Source organism: Peromyscus eremicus, chromosome 16_21 (genome assembly GCF_949786415.1).
Source record: "Peromyscus eremicus chromosome 16_21, PerEre_H2_v1, whole genome shotgun sequence".
NCBI classification, from domain to species: Eukaryota; Metazoa; Chordata; class Mammalia; order Rodentia; family Cricetidae; genus Peromyscus; species Peromyscus eremicus.
The window spans coordinates 48,233,237-48,248,098 of record NC_081432.1 but is presented as its reverse complement, the minus strand read 5'-3'; the positions used below and the strand labels follow the sequence as shown (position 1 = coordinate 48,248,098).

General features: G+C 41.5%; 1 protein-coding gene across 1 annotated transcript in view; it reads right to left on the bottom strand.

The window, feature by feature from the left end:
• The window catches only part of Col19a1 (collagen type XIX alpha 1 chain), a 300,361-nt gene that overhangs the window by 95,974 nt on the left and 189,525 nt on the right, over positions 1-14,862 (bottom strand). Inside the window, exon 12 of the mRNA XM_059281419.1 lies at positions 9,713-9,766. Within this exon, the coding sequence (XP_059137402.1) occupies positions 9,713-9,766 (54 nt within the window). The remainder of the gene's footprint in view (positions 1-9,712; positions 9,767-14,862) is intronic.

Sequence of the window (14,862 nt, the reverse complement as noted above, 5' to 3'; positions counted from 1 at the left end):
ACTTATATTATTAAAAAAAGGACACACTTATTTGGGAGGTGGTTGGGGATAAGAAAGAGTTAGGAGCAGGAGTCAGGGGTTGAATATGATCAAAATGCACACGTTCTCAAAGAACTAATAAATATTATATGAAAATGTCTCATGAATCCACAATCTAATATTATAACTGAATATTAATCATCTGCCATATTTGCTAAGCTCTTTGTCCCATTTAACAAGATTAGTAGACACATCGGAAGCTGCTCCACATCTCATTTTCTTCAGATTTCCTTCCATGTCTTGGGACAACCTGACAACCTGTTGCTTCTCTGCTCACATATTGCCTGTTGGTCCTTCCTCCTGCTAAGCCGCACTATAGTTGTCGTGCAGACAAAACTGATGTCACAGGCAGAGCTGAGTCCCTGTTTGCTGGACCTGGAGTTTTGCTAAAACAGAGCTGGTCTTTTTTTGATGACCTCACAAAGCTAGATACTAGTAAAACTAAATACCCAATTGGCATCTTTTTGGAGCTATGGCACCAAATGTGAACTATAAAATTATTTCAGAAACAAGTCCCATTTTCTGAACATAAAAGGTTCTAATAAATCTAATTGCACTTTGCTTTTTTTGTTTTTGTTTTTGTTTTTTGTTTTTCAAGACAGGGTTTCTCTGTGTAGCTTTGTGCCTTTCCTGGAACTTGTTTTGGAGACCAGCCTGGCCTCGAACTCAGAGAGATCCGCCTGCCTCTGCCTCCCAAGTGCTGGGATTAAAGGTGTGTGCCACCACCGCCCGGCTTAATATTTACCCAACACAAAGGAAACATGAAAAAATTCATGCGCTGGCCCAACTAATTACAAGTTTAGTCCCTATAGACCAAGAATTTCAAACATCTGCCTCACTGTTGATAAAAAGAACTTGGATGGGTCCAAATAGTCAATATGAGCCAAGATGGAGATGTAGCCAGTGGCAGATGAAGGTGAGACCTCTTCCACCATTGTTTAGCCATAGCCACAAAGGCTTGGCAGTGAGAAAAGGGTTAATAATGTCCCACTACTGATGCTCACAGAGAGAAAGGGGGTGGGTAGGAGAGCAGATGTGAGTGTCGGTGTTTGAAATCTCAACCTGACACCCAGCTGCCTCACAGGCATGCCTACTTACTCTGTGGTCACAGGGTGACTCTGGAATTTCAGTAATGTTGACAACAGCTGTTTTGTCTGGAACCATGACTCCAATAAGGGACAAGTGGTAGTAAAAATAATTAGCGGGTCAGGTCTCCATTGTCTGTGTTTTTAAATCTATGGGTGTCATCTTATTTTTCAGTAAGGAATGAAATTACTATCCCATCGACTCAAATAAATGGTTAGGTTTATTTTCTCTGAAGATATTGTCATTAAAGTTCGTGGCCTCGGTCAGTTGATAGACAGAAGAGGCCAGGTTCACTGCCGAAATGAACACTGAGGAGAGCTTTGATGAATTCAAGGCTTGCAAATGAACCGGATTCCCATGAAAACACCATGCGCCTCAAAATGCACACAGTCCTGCACAGGGTCTTTTTAATGAGAAATAATGTTGCAGTCAAATATTTTGTCATCTGCCTTATTCAACAAGTCCAAGTGTGTTTTAGGGTACTACCTTGTTTTAGGGAGTTAGGCTGAAATTTAATCATCTTCATAATAATGATTTGAATCAGAAAAATGATTAATTCATCACATTAAAATGAAAACAAAACAGAAAAAAAAGCAAAAAACAACCAGAAAACTAACTTCTGCAGAAAAAAACACACGCGTGAGATTTAACCAAAGGGGGCAGTGACCATTCAATTTTTTCCCATTTCTGCTTGTACCACCCCCGACTCCCACTCTTAGAATAAGTCCTTAATGTGATGAAGGTTCCCATCGCTAATCCTTCTCTCAAACTAAATTTTCGCTTCTGTTCTATTATTGAACACATCCATCTTTCTGGTTGGAAAGTGCTTGTTCATTTACCTTGTGTGGCCAGTCCCTTCTAGAATCATGTCATTCACCAGAGATACCTCCTTGGGCCAGCCTGACCAGAAGAACGCCTCTTTTATTTCTTATCACATTAATCACTTTATTCCCATAGAGATCCTCAAGTACTATATAATACTGAAGTTGTTTTGTCCCATTTAATTATTAACCACTGCTATAGGCTCCCCTCCCCACGAGAGAGTGGAATCATTAAGCAGCTACCTCTGTGCTTTGCTGCTTTGCTTTTTAAGGCACTGTATATACACTGTTGATAGTAGTGATTAAAAGATGACTGTGTTAGCCCACCCTCATCTGCAGAGAGTAAACGTACGCCCCTCAGCCAGTGCCAGGCAACCACTAATACCAGTGAAGTGCTAGCCTAACACTTGCCCCAGTTAATCTAAATGTTCATGATGCATCCATGCTTTGGAAGCCAGTGGAACAAGCAGAACAAGCAGTGTTTGTTTCCTTTTTATGGTTTCACAAATAGCAGACATTTTACCGTAGATCCTAGAAACCTCAGCATAGAATTCCTTTAAATTGATGACTTTCGCCATTCTCACTTAAAGACAGCACGTTATTGCTTCTCTTTGGCATTTCAACAGCAGCTTCACTACCACTGAGGTTTGAGTTAAGTAAAGTAACTGTCGTTTGAATACGGCTTTGTGATACTGTGGTGGTCAGTCTCACGACACAATGACTCCTGGGCAGGTGCTACATAGACATTGGATACATTGGGCAAGGGAGGTGATGTATAACCCAAGGAAGGCAGGGATGAAATGGCATGAGATTTCACTCAAAATGGGGGTATAATGGAAAAGTTATGAATTATTTATTTCTAGAATTTACTTAACATTTTTAGACATGGTTGAACATAGTTAACTGAAATCACAGAAAATGAAACCACAGATAAGGGAGCACTGTTGAAAATGGATTAGATTTTGCACCCCAAATTTACTCTTTTAATGGCATAACCTGTTGTTTAATTAATCACACCCTTTAGGGCAATGTGATGATTCTTGCTTTAAAGGTAAAAGAAATTATTTTACAGTGACATTAAAATCAAAGCATAAATAAGATGGCTATAAATATTTAAAACCACATTGTTGGCTTAGAAAATAGGCATTTCTTTGGAGTGAGCTCTCCATCCGCATTTTACCATACATGGGCATTCCAGAGAACCTAGAGTTGGGGCTGAATTTTCCACATAATGAAGTATCAAGCCGATATTAAAAGCCACTGTTGATAGGATGATAAATATATTTAAAGTCCAAGAGAACAGAAAGTGCCACAAATGATGAAAATAAAATTCTAAAATTATAAAAAAAAAGTCCATATTAGCCTTCTCCATTTCCCCGAGAAGTCTTTGCCTAGAAAATTTCCAGTGGGAACAGTAGAGGGCGCTGCTGACCTATGTTACACATTTCTTGAATTTCTGTTTTTCAGCCTAAGCTGCTGTGCTCTCAAATGTGACGTATTTGAGCCCACTGCTGGATTCTCATGCCGCAATAATGAAACAATGCACGGAAACAACGGCAGAGAGAAAATGAAGACGGGTTAAAGCTATTCCTGTGATAGAAAGACTAATAGCACATCTTAGAGTTAACATGGCTGTTAGTCAACGCTCCTTACAGGGATGATAAATGAGAAGTTCACGTCAGGGGGGCGGGCTGTTACATGCTTCACTTAATGGATCATTAACTTCTCCGGCTTTCCCTCCTACTCCAACTTATTTCCACAGCTTTCCAGTCTTCTCTAAGGAAACTAAAAGCAAAAATACTTACAGATAAACTCAGGCATCCTGAGTGTCCAGGCTTCCCACGTTTCGTTCTAGTAACACAAGGTCCCTATTTTCTATTGCACAGCCTATTGAGCTCACCAGAAAGCTGTCTGAGAAAGATGTTTTTATTATGGTGTGAGGGACATGTGGTTGAGAGTTGGGGAAGATCACAAGTAATAAAATACAATGTCTCAGATGTGGGTAAACCAGCTCCATAAGCCGGAAAAACACTGTGAAGCTGCAGGAGGAAAAATACCATTATATTCCTTGTCTTAGCTGTAGTCGGGACTTGGAAATCATTTCTCTGTCTCTTCAAGAGTGGATTTGCGTATGTAGAGTAAGCATTCGACATGTAGAGTGATCATTTAAGCAATTCAACGATAGATAATCAATTTTTGGTAACTGGATCTTAGGAAAACTAGACAAGAGACAAACCACATTGGTTCCATTGTAGTTTTAGACAAGCTTTTCTACATGTAATGCAAATGGATGGTGTTCAGAGCAACAGTCAGTGTATTTACAGACAGCAGAAAGTTCCACTTACATACACGGCTGCTCCTCCTAGCCACTGTGGGTAGTGGGTGCATCAAGCACTATGGTTTCATATTTACAGAGAGAGCGGTGTCAAGTGCACTGGCCAGGAAGGGCTGCATGAGGAGACGGGGATGGCACCCCACAGCCCATGCTACCGTACTTTCCTGTGAGGTGGGTGCCATGATTTGTCATAGAAAAGTCAAACAATGCGTGTGTGTGTGTGTGTGTGTGTGTGTGTGTGTGTGTGTGTGTGTGTAAGGCTGATCCACACCAAATCATAACCAGGAAGTGCTCAAACACAATAAAGGTGGCTTTGGGGCTCACATCCCGAGTCTGAATTCCGGCCCACCCTCATGCACCCCTGTGTTTCTGGGAAACTTATTGGATGTTTGTGAGCATGGCTTATCCTATTGCAAAACGAGGATAATTTCGACTTTTTGAGGTAGTTGGGAGGATTCCATAAGACACTGGAAATGTCATCTAACACAGAGCTGGTGTTGTAATCAGACTTCCTGGTTCTATTGCACCTCTTTCTTTTTCTGTTGGACTTACAACTTTCACGAGGGACTTTAGTGTTGGTATACTTTGCCTCTCTGAAAAATTGTTCTCAATTATAATCTCAGCACGTCTGAAGGTATTATTCATTTAAGGTATCTCTACGTAATGCTTTCCTTCTGCTATTGTTTAATGAGTCCTCCAAATTTTATGTACTGGAAATTTAATCACAGGATTCATATTTAACAGTATTTGGAGGTGGGTGGGATTTTTGAGGGTGTAATTAGTATCAGATGGGACCGTGAGTGTGAGGTCCTCATGATACAATTAGTGGCTTTGTAAGAGGAAGGAAGGAGTCTTGGTGCCTCCACCATGCTATTGTTCAAGAATGCCCTTACCAGATGGCTGTACCATGTTCTTGGATTTTGCAGGCTCAACATCTACGGCATGGTAAAAAAACAAACACTGAACTAAATCCAACCTCTCCACCCAGCCAGATACCACACATCCATTTCCAGTATCTGGTCTGATAAGTGTAGTGAAGGAAACTTCTCTTTGCAACAGATGGAGACCATTACAGAAATGCAGAGTTATGGAGTCCTGTCCCATCTGCAATCCAGCTCCTATAACTGAGGCTTAGGGATCATCGCTGAAGAGGGGCTGGAAAGACCACACAGGCCAGAGGAACAGGGAGTTTGTTGTGAGACTGTTTCTCTGCAGAATGTCAGAAACTACACCCATGAATTCTCACCGATGTGACTGCTGAAGTGGGAGCCGAACGAGGACAACAACAATAAACACATCAAATTGGACAGGGAAAGACCGCAAGACCTCAGTTCTACACAAAGAACTACAGGCTCCTAAGGGAGGCTGACAAAAAATAGCTTTTTCTTTTTTTATCCATATATTCATTTTTTATATAATTTTTTATTAAAAAATTTCTTTCCTTTAACATACCAAACCCGGTTCCCCCTTCCTCCTCTTCTCCCGCTCCCTCCACACCTACCCCCATCCTACCCCCATCCCCTTCTCATAGAGGATAAGGCCTCCCTTGGGTAGTCAACACAGGCTGTCATACCATGTTGGGGACGGACCTAGCCCCTCCCCCCGCGTCAAGGCTGAGTAAGGCATCACATCATAGGGAATTGTAAAAAATAGCCTTTTCCAGGGAAGAGAACACAAATTGGCTATCCAGTTCCAAATGATCAGCCCTGGAAATATACACAGGAGTAACGCTCTCTAGACTGAGCAGGTTATAGTTAGGAATCTATATGTATATACATACACATGTGTATATAACAGCAACGAACGAAAAGGAAGGCCAGGAATTTGAAAGAGAGCAGGGAGGGGTTATTCGAGTGCTTGAAGGAAGGAAAGGGAAGGGGAAAATATGTTATAATCTCAAAAATAAATGAACAAGTTGGCAAAAGTCATTTAGGAAATCTGGAAGCATTTACTTTTGTATAGATATATCTGCTATTTGATAGGGAACTATGAAAAAATCATTTTAAGAAATATATTCAACATAAATGAGCATAGCTAGCCCTAGCAACCAACTGCAGATTGCATGTATGAACTACAAATAAGTCTTCCCTGAAAAGATGAATTCTCCTTGATGGTAAAATTGAAATGTGTGTGGTGAGCGAATCTGTAGTAATTTATGTGACACTGATACAGTGCACTCATAACTTAGTAACATTCTTCAATAGATTCAGTAAATGTCCTGGTTAGTGATTATTGTCAACTAGACACAACCTAGAATCACCTGGGAATGGGGAACTTCAACTGAAGAATTCCTTCACTTAGATTGGCCATGATCATGTCTATGAGAGATTGTCTTGATTGATGATTGATATGGAAGGATCCAAGCCCACTGTGGGTGGTACCATACATAGGCAGGCAGGTCTAGGCTGTATACAAAAGCTATCTGAGAAAGCCAGGGTGTGAGTCAGTAAGTAGCATGCCTCTATCGTTTCTGCTTGAGTTCCTGCCCTGACTTTCCTTGAGTGTGGCCTGAATGTGTAAGCCAAATAAACCCTTTCCTTCCCCAGTGGCCTTTAGTCAGAGTGATTGATCACAATAACAGAAAAGCAAGTAAGGATGGTCAAAATCTCCTTCTGGAATTTTGTCTTTTTCCTAGGAGATTTGATTCTCTTAAAACATGTGTTATTATGACTTTGTGGCTATAACCCTTTCTATGCCCGTGTGCATGCAGATGCCCACCTACACACATACATATACACACAGCTCATCTGCTAACACTAAAGTCAGAGAAAATTATTCTTTGTAAATGATGTGTCTTTTGCTATAAAAATTTCTTAGGGAGGTGAGAGAAGCCCAATTTGGCCTCAGAACAAAGAAGCCTGGAGTAAAGGAGGGACTAAATCAGTTTAATTATTTTGCCTTGCCCCAGGCCATCAGAGACTTTCCCCAATGCCTTTCATCTTCATTGACACTCCCCTAAATAACACCATGGCTTTGATTCAGCAAATACCTCTAACCCCCCCAAGGGAAGAATGTTCTCTTGAGGACACTGAGTCAAGTACTCTATTACTGAAGCCTTGCCTAATGCCTCCTGAAGACTCCCGTTCCTTAGTTCCTTTCGGATATTCAAATTGACTAAAGTTTTTAAAAAAAACTGCTCAAACATAATGTTATAAATATTTCAGCTATTCGTTCATTTGAGAGATATATTGCTTAATTGCTATTTGATAAGAGGTAAAGTTGAATTTTTCTTTGTTTCCTTTCTATAGTTGAACTTGCCATAAGGCATTCTCATACTTGCTTTAGGAACGTCTCAGTCTGGGCTACTGGGATGAGTCACACAACATCTCAAATCTCAACTGGAAGAATTTTAGCCCTCTACCACCCATTCTCTTAGCTGCCTTATTCCCTGTCCTGAAGTAGGGCGCCTGAAACGCAGAATACAGTGCTAGAAAAGATGAAAAACTATTTAAAAATAAACTAGATTGCTCTTAGTCCCCTCTCACTCTATATGGAAATAAAATACAAACAGGCAGGCAGGCAGAGGTAACAAACATCTTGCAGAGACTCCAGGAGTAATAAATAGCTACAGTGAGTCTCGCTTGCCCTCAGCAATCTGCTCTCAGTATGTTGCTAGAGTGACCATCAGTGAAATCTGGCCTTGGTCCTCTCCAGCTTAGGGTTTTGTTTACTTTCAGAGCTTTCCATGAGGTTTGCCAGGACCCTGCAAAGGTTTGACTTCATCCCTGTTGGCCTCTGGCTGTGCCTCAGCTGTCTGTGGCAGGGAGCCCACCTCTACCCACCAGAGGTTTTACATTCAGGGTGTTGGCTCACATGGTCTTTCTTTCTCAGGGGGCACCCAGCTGGCTCCTTCTCTTCTTCTATTTGTTTGACTTTTCAAGCCTCAATCTTTACTCTTTGCTGTAAATTTCTCCGAGAAACTAACGGTGTTATCTCCATTGAATTCTTTTCCTCACCGCACATTTCTCTCACCTGAACTTGAACCTCATAAAAAGCAAGGACAGCCAGGTGGTGGTGGTGCACACCTTTAATCCCAGCACTCGGGAGGCAGAGGCAGGTGGATCTCTGTGAGTTCCAGGCCAGCCTGGTCTACAGAGTGAGTTCTAGGACAGGCATCAAAACTACACAGAGAAACCCTGTCTTGGGAAAAAAAAAAAAGGAAGAATGGTGTCTTATTCAGTTTTTCAAGTCTAGCCCCAGTTAAGTGCTCAGTAGGACCCTAAATAAATGTTTGTGAAACACTTGAACAATGTGAATTAAGTGCAACTAGATTTTTTTGATGAGCTATTTATTGACAATGTTAGTTATTATGACCTTGAAAAGATTCATTCTGAAGAACTCTTTTCATTTCTAATCATTTGGGAACCAGCAGCTCTCTTTCGGGAGGATTTTACATTTAGAAAAAGTAAGTGTTCAGTGACAAAAAACGTGGGGAATTAATTACTGTATCTTTTCAATGCTGTCCTCAACTACACTGTGAGTAGGGTAGATACAGGTCATCAGTTTATCCTATGATGTTGACAACCTCAAAGTGATGAAGGCTGACTGTACCTTTAGATGAAGTTTGGATGATGTGTGTAGGAAAGGAAAGGTTTCAGTCATTTAGGGAAATCAGTTTCCTTAGATCACAATTACCAAGCAGAAATGAACCAATGGCTTAGCCCAACGTTTTCTTCTTAAGTAAATGCTGACCTATGTATAAAACCCATTTATAGTCTACATAACTGTTTTCTTTTCTTCTTAGTCTAACAAATTGGCTATTTTACTATATTAAGAAGTTCATAAACCATTTTTATTCCAAATACAAGATTTAACGAGCACTCTGAATCAGAACCATAGCTGAGTTGAAATGCTAATACTTAAAATATGCACACACCTCCCCCTAACACCGTAGCAATAAACTAAACCTGTGGAGCAGAGAACTGTAAATCCTTTCACGTGGTCACGTATTTCTTCATCTTCCTGACTCTTCAGTAAACGTGTCTATCAGCAGTTGAGACCTCACTCCAGAGTCCAGCATTTTTATCTTCTCCCCAGGCATTCGACCCACTTAGTGCACACGTCTTCATCATCTAAATTCCTTCTCAGAGACACTTGTCTTGAAGCCTTGCTAAATGGTTAGAAATGACAGGAAGGCTTCCCCTTGCCTGTGAGCACACCTTCACTTTCTTCTTCAAAACACAAAGTAGTTACTGAAATTTTTATAAAACATTCTCTGTTTTGCCAATAAAAAGTGCGATAAAAATCAACATCCTACCTAATTCAATTCATGCCCTCTTGTCTTTGTTTGTTTGTTTGTTTGTAATCAATATTAATCAACACCAGTGCGCTGCAGATAGCCTAACCCCTTGAATGGATAAAGGGAAATAAAATGAATGAGGTGGCAGCGGGTATGTTTATTTTGCCACGTGACCATAGTCTATTTACTCACTGGTGGTCCTGGAGGTCCTGGGTTTCCTGGGGGTCCTGTTTTCCCTCGTCTTCCCTTGAAATGAAAAGAAAATAGAGTAAGTCATGTGATTTAATTTCATTTTAACATAACCATATTAGGCAGCGATATAGCAGACAGTAAAACTGTTTTTAAAGACAATTTAAAAAAAAACAATTTCAAGTCCACACGGCTCTTGAACATTACTGAACTCTAAAGCTGTAAGTCAGTTCTGCATGATCACGGTGGGAAATACACTGCCTGAGATGAGCAGGTTCTAATCGCTGTTGACCTTTCCCACACAAACGATCTTGACCCTCCAGCCAAGTCAGGACAGTATGGGAAAGATGACTTCAGATCAGCGTTCTGTCTCATGACTCTGAAGTTTCAGTTCAAATAAAAAGTGCAATTTAGATGAAATAATAGATGTTTTTTTCTGAGGTTGGAGAGAGAATTCAATGGTTAAAAGCCCTGACTGTTCTTCCAGAAAACCCAGGTCTAGTTTTCAGCACCCCTATGAACGCTTACAACCAGGGGATCTGTCACCCTCTGCTGGCCTCCATGAGTACTGCAGGTACAGGATACATTTACATTCTTATAAGCAAACACTCAAACACATAAAATAAAAATAAATACAATCTCAAGGAAAAAAAAGACTTTCCAAAAGAGAGTCTGAATTCTAATTTTATAGGAGGGACACGTGCCATGGAGCCTGAGCAGTGGTCAGAATATATCTTCTGGAGTCAGGTCTTCTCTCCACCTTTTCATACGGATTCCAGGGCACACGCTGAGTCCTCTCTCTCTGTCCTTAGTTATTTGTTTAAAAGAAAATCACTTTCTTAATCTTTTCCCCTTAAAAGAAAAAAAATTGGTTTATGTTTTGGTGTTATATGTTCTGAATGAGGAATGTTTGTGAGCTTAGGTTTCCTAAGCACCACTGTTCCATTCCATTGATGCTACTAAGAGTGTGGTTGCCTCACTGATATGGTACTTATACACATCATGGCTCAAGGATAACGATACTGAAAGAGTAAAAGCATTGGGTCAACCTTTTCAATGCTTTCGATGCGTTTGAGAATTGCAACCATAAGTACAGAAAGGCCCATTTCATTGACAAATTCTATTCAGGCTTGAAGTTGGGTAGGAAGTCTAAACAGCACCTGGATCTGTAGGTTAAGCTTTGAGAGGTAAGTAAACACCATGTTGTGGCTGGGGAGATAAATGATCCCATTGCAATGAGAGATAAGTCAAGGGCAAACTGTTAAGGACTTCATGGAATAACCATTTCGTTCAAGAACTCACAGTAGCTGTCGTTACCTGCGCAAGACCTGCATAAGATTGAGTTGTCTTCTGTTAGGAATAAGAGGATCTCAGGAGGTCCTAGCCCTAGAGGGGAAGCTGAATGGCTGGTGGGGGTCGGGGTGGGCTTCTTCAGTGATGCGGCCAATGGTAAGTTGCCCTTGCTCCCACACCCATGCTTATCTAACCATGTTTATGAAACCAACCCTAATTAAACCCAGTGAGTCCTTTTTATCTTTCTTTTTTTCCTTTTTATGAAATGAAAACAGGAGGGGGATTGGTTGGGGAAAATGAGTTCAGAGGGAGGTGAGGAGAAAGCATAATGATGGGAAACATGATTAAAATACATTATATACATGTATGAACAAAACCCACCCAATACTTCTAAATACTTCTAAATTCACATCCACAGAACAGGAAAAAAATGTTAAATCATAAAAGCCATAGTGATGTTTTCATATGCTGCCTATTTAAGTGATGGAAACTTTGGCTTTCTTTGGGGGACTGTAAGATTGGAATGAGTATGTAATTGTATATCCTGTGTATTCGGTACAGATTAGACATACATCTTCTAGTCTCGAAGTACATATTTTCTGAAAATCAATATATTTGATTTTTAGTAAGTGCAAGTCCATTGAGAAGGAAGCGAGAATAAAGCGTTTACTCAGAAGTAGAAGCAGTGTAATTTACTAATTTGCAAGAGTACTGGAAATGAAATCAAAGACCTCTAAGCAGACGATCCATTCCTTCTGCAAGTGTGCATTGGGTTGAGTTAAATTCAAACTGGCGGGTTCAAGTTTGTTTACAGTCCCCTTTCTTCAAAAGAGAAATGAGTATCTGCTTGGACTGGAGGTAGGGAAAAGGAGGCCGTTGATCACTTTTTATCACAGAGTTTATGTTAAGACAAACCAAGTGTCAGATACTATGACACAACATTGATGTGCTACTCTGAGGAACAAAAAGCTTTCCTGGTTCTGGTGGTGAGGGCAAGCATCCAGACTCTCTCGTTTCTCCACTGATTTACATGATGTGTTACATTAGCCTTGTCAGAGCCCCGCTGAGCCCATTGAGTGCAGGGAGGGCCGATTCGCTCGTACATCCTTCCTAAGAGTGGACAAGCAAGTAAGATATTTGCAAGGGTTGTAAACATAAAGGAACATATTTGTGAGGGTAACTTGAGCCAACACATATTTTCAGCTTAAGGCCTGAGTGTCTAGTAACTGCCAGAAGCATATTTGAACAATTTTAAGTGTGTGTTTTACAGCAACCTTCAGCCCCCTTATTCTAGCTTTATTACGCATAGCATAGGGAATAGGCAAGGCAAGATCTTGGAATTTCAGGTCTGGGCCTCATTGACCTGCAGAGGGCACTCTGGTACAAGGCGGACAGAACCGTGAGGGGAGCTTTAGAGTATGAGAGGGATATTGGGGCCAGAATTTCTGTGGAAGTAATCATTCACGTTCACGTTCAAACATTGTCTTTTTTCCCTCCCAGAAGCTCGGGGATTCTCTCTCTTGTTCCCCTCTGTAAGGCCACAGCAGCACCCACATGAGTGACATCATCTCCTGCACTTCCACAAAGTCTCTGTGCATTCTACCTCAGAGCTAAGAGATTTTCTTCTGTCTCTGTCTGTCTGTCTGTCTCTCTCTCTCTCCTGCAAATTTTATTGTTTGGGGGACAATACAAGGATCACTTTATTGCTAATAATTTAGCCAGCACAACAGGCACAAGCCTCTACGACTCCTAGTAAGACTAAAATCAGATCTCTCCATTTTAGGAAAATGTCAGGATTTTCCTCACAAGGCTCTGCAGCCCTGACTAGGGACACGTGGGTCTTGGGGGTGGGGGCTGTAGATGGGAGTGTTGGGGAGAAGTCTGCCAGGCTGGTGGGGGAATGTTTATTACAGGTCTGCCTCCAGGCTTGTCTCCTCTTGTTTCTCTCCTTTTATCTCAGGGCTTGTTATAGACCCACTGCAAAGGAAGGCAGACCGTGGGAGCTTGGGTATTTGCAAGGAGGGAAATTCTGCAGATATCTCAGACAACTGCAGATCTAGGAAAGACCGCCCTCCTCGTTAGGGTGGCTGCTGTCAGGGGGTTGTTTATTCAGAAGCAACTTTGATAAATCTCATTTCACAAACCTCCCAACACAGAGAGATCTAGCGTTCCTGCCTTATTATGATCACGCTAATCTAATACATTCCTGAAAACCAAGGTGGAAAGCATAAAATCGTAGATTTACTCTCCCTGGTTACCCTGGAAACCTCAGAGAGGTTTTCTGTTTGGCAACAGTAGAAAGATTTTGAATTACAATTTAGATTTTTGCCTAATGATCTAAGCCCAGTGTTTGCTCAAACTGGGGACACCAGTTAACATGGATGGTCTCTGCCCTATGCTGGAGTTTCCATAGTGGAGGGTCTCGTATCTGGGAATTGGCATCTCCAGTAAGGCCTATAGCGCCCCACAAGTCTCATAAATGTAGCCCCAACAAAGTAATGCAATTAGTCGGCTGATTGTGCGAAACTGAAAATGATCCTTGTCAAATTCAGAAGCAGCTAGGCTGCGTTAATTGTGTCTTTTCTCATAGAAACATTTTGTGTATGTGTGAAAGTTTCACTTCTATACAACGGTGTTTATATGTGGCCACAAGTTTGCTGAGGATTCCAAAAGAGATTACTTAAAAACAAGACAAGACAAAACAAAACAACAACAAAATAAAACAAAACAGGCAATAACAAGTGTTGGCAAGCATGTGGGAAAATGAACATTCATAGATTGTTGGCAGGACTGCCCGAAGGGGCCATCTTGTATAAAATATTATGGGGCTCCTCAGAAAGCTGAAAGTAGAACTGCATGTGATCTTGTGGGGATAGACCCCAACCCATCCTTCTTGGAGCTGAAAGTGTCCCCAGGACTCACAGGCTGGAAGCACGGACTCTTCACTTGAGCCCACAGATGTCCCGGGGTAACTCAAAGCAGGACCAGACTTGGTATCTCTACCTCTACACTTGACCTGTTGCCTTTGCCAATTCTCATTTGTCTTCCTGTCCAACTATTCATGCAGACATGCAGACAAGTTCATCATTTAAGGAGTGTCTAAATCTAATGCACACACCCCAAATTAACCTAATTACTGTCCTCTCATTTTGAGGTTAAAGGCACTAGGACAAGAGTATGATATTTCCTTGACTCAGAGGAATGTCATGTCTAACAGACCATTGACCGCTCGATTTTACAACATCCCGCTCTAGACCATGGAAGTGGCACCAAAAGTCTCCAGTCCTTGCCCTAAGCCTGGGGGAAGAACCTGCGGTCACGGCCCCAGCCACCGTCACTTCACTCTGCCACATATTCTTTTTCAGCTCTCTCTCCTTTGCAGCTTACAGTGAGTTCCAGGAACAATGAGCCTTGCAGGCAGGCAATCATCTCCTCCGGTGCCAGGAAACCCAGCTCGGCCAGAACTGAGAGGACAATCAGTCAATCCATGGTTGGCAAGACTGCTTGATTGGGCACGCCCCTTGGTCCCAGCTTTCTTTCTTCTATTGTCAGGACCATGAAGACCATGTGAGGAAGTCACCAGACTTGCTTTCTTCCCAGTGTGTGACCACACTGAAAAATGATTTTCCTGTTTCTACCATCACTTATTTCTTTGGTTGGGACTTCATGGTGCTGGGTAACTGACCTTGGTTTCCTGGTTCCCCCAGAGTCAGGCCTCTGTCCTAGGACTCTGGTAACACAAAGTTCATTGCAATAATATTCTCAACAGCTATGAGATGGAACCAATCATTTCCCTCCATGGAGAGATGACTAAACCAAATGTGGGGCACACATACACCACAGGATGGACATTTTATCAT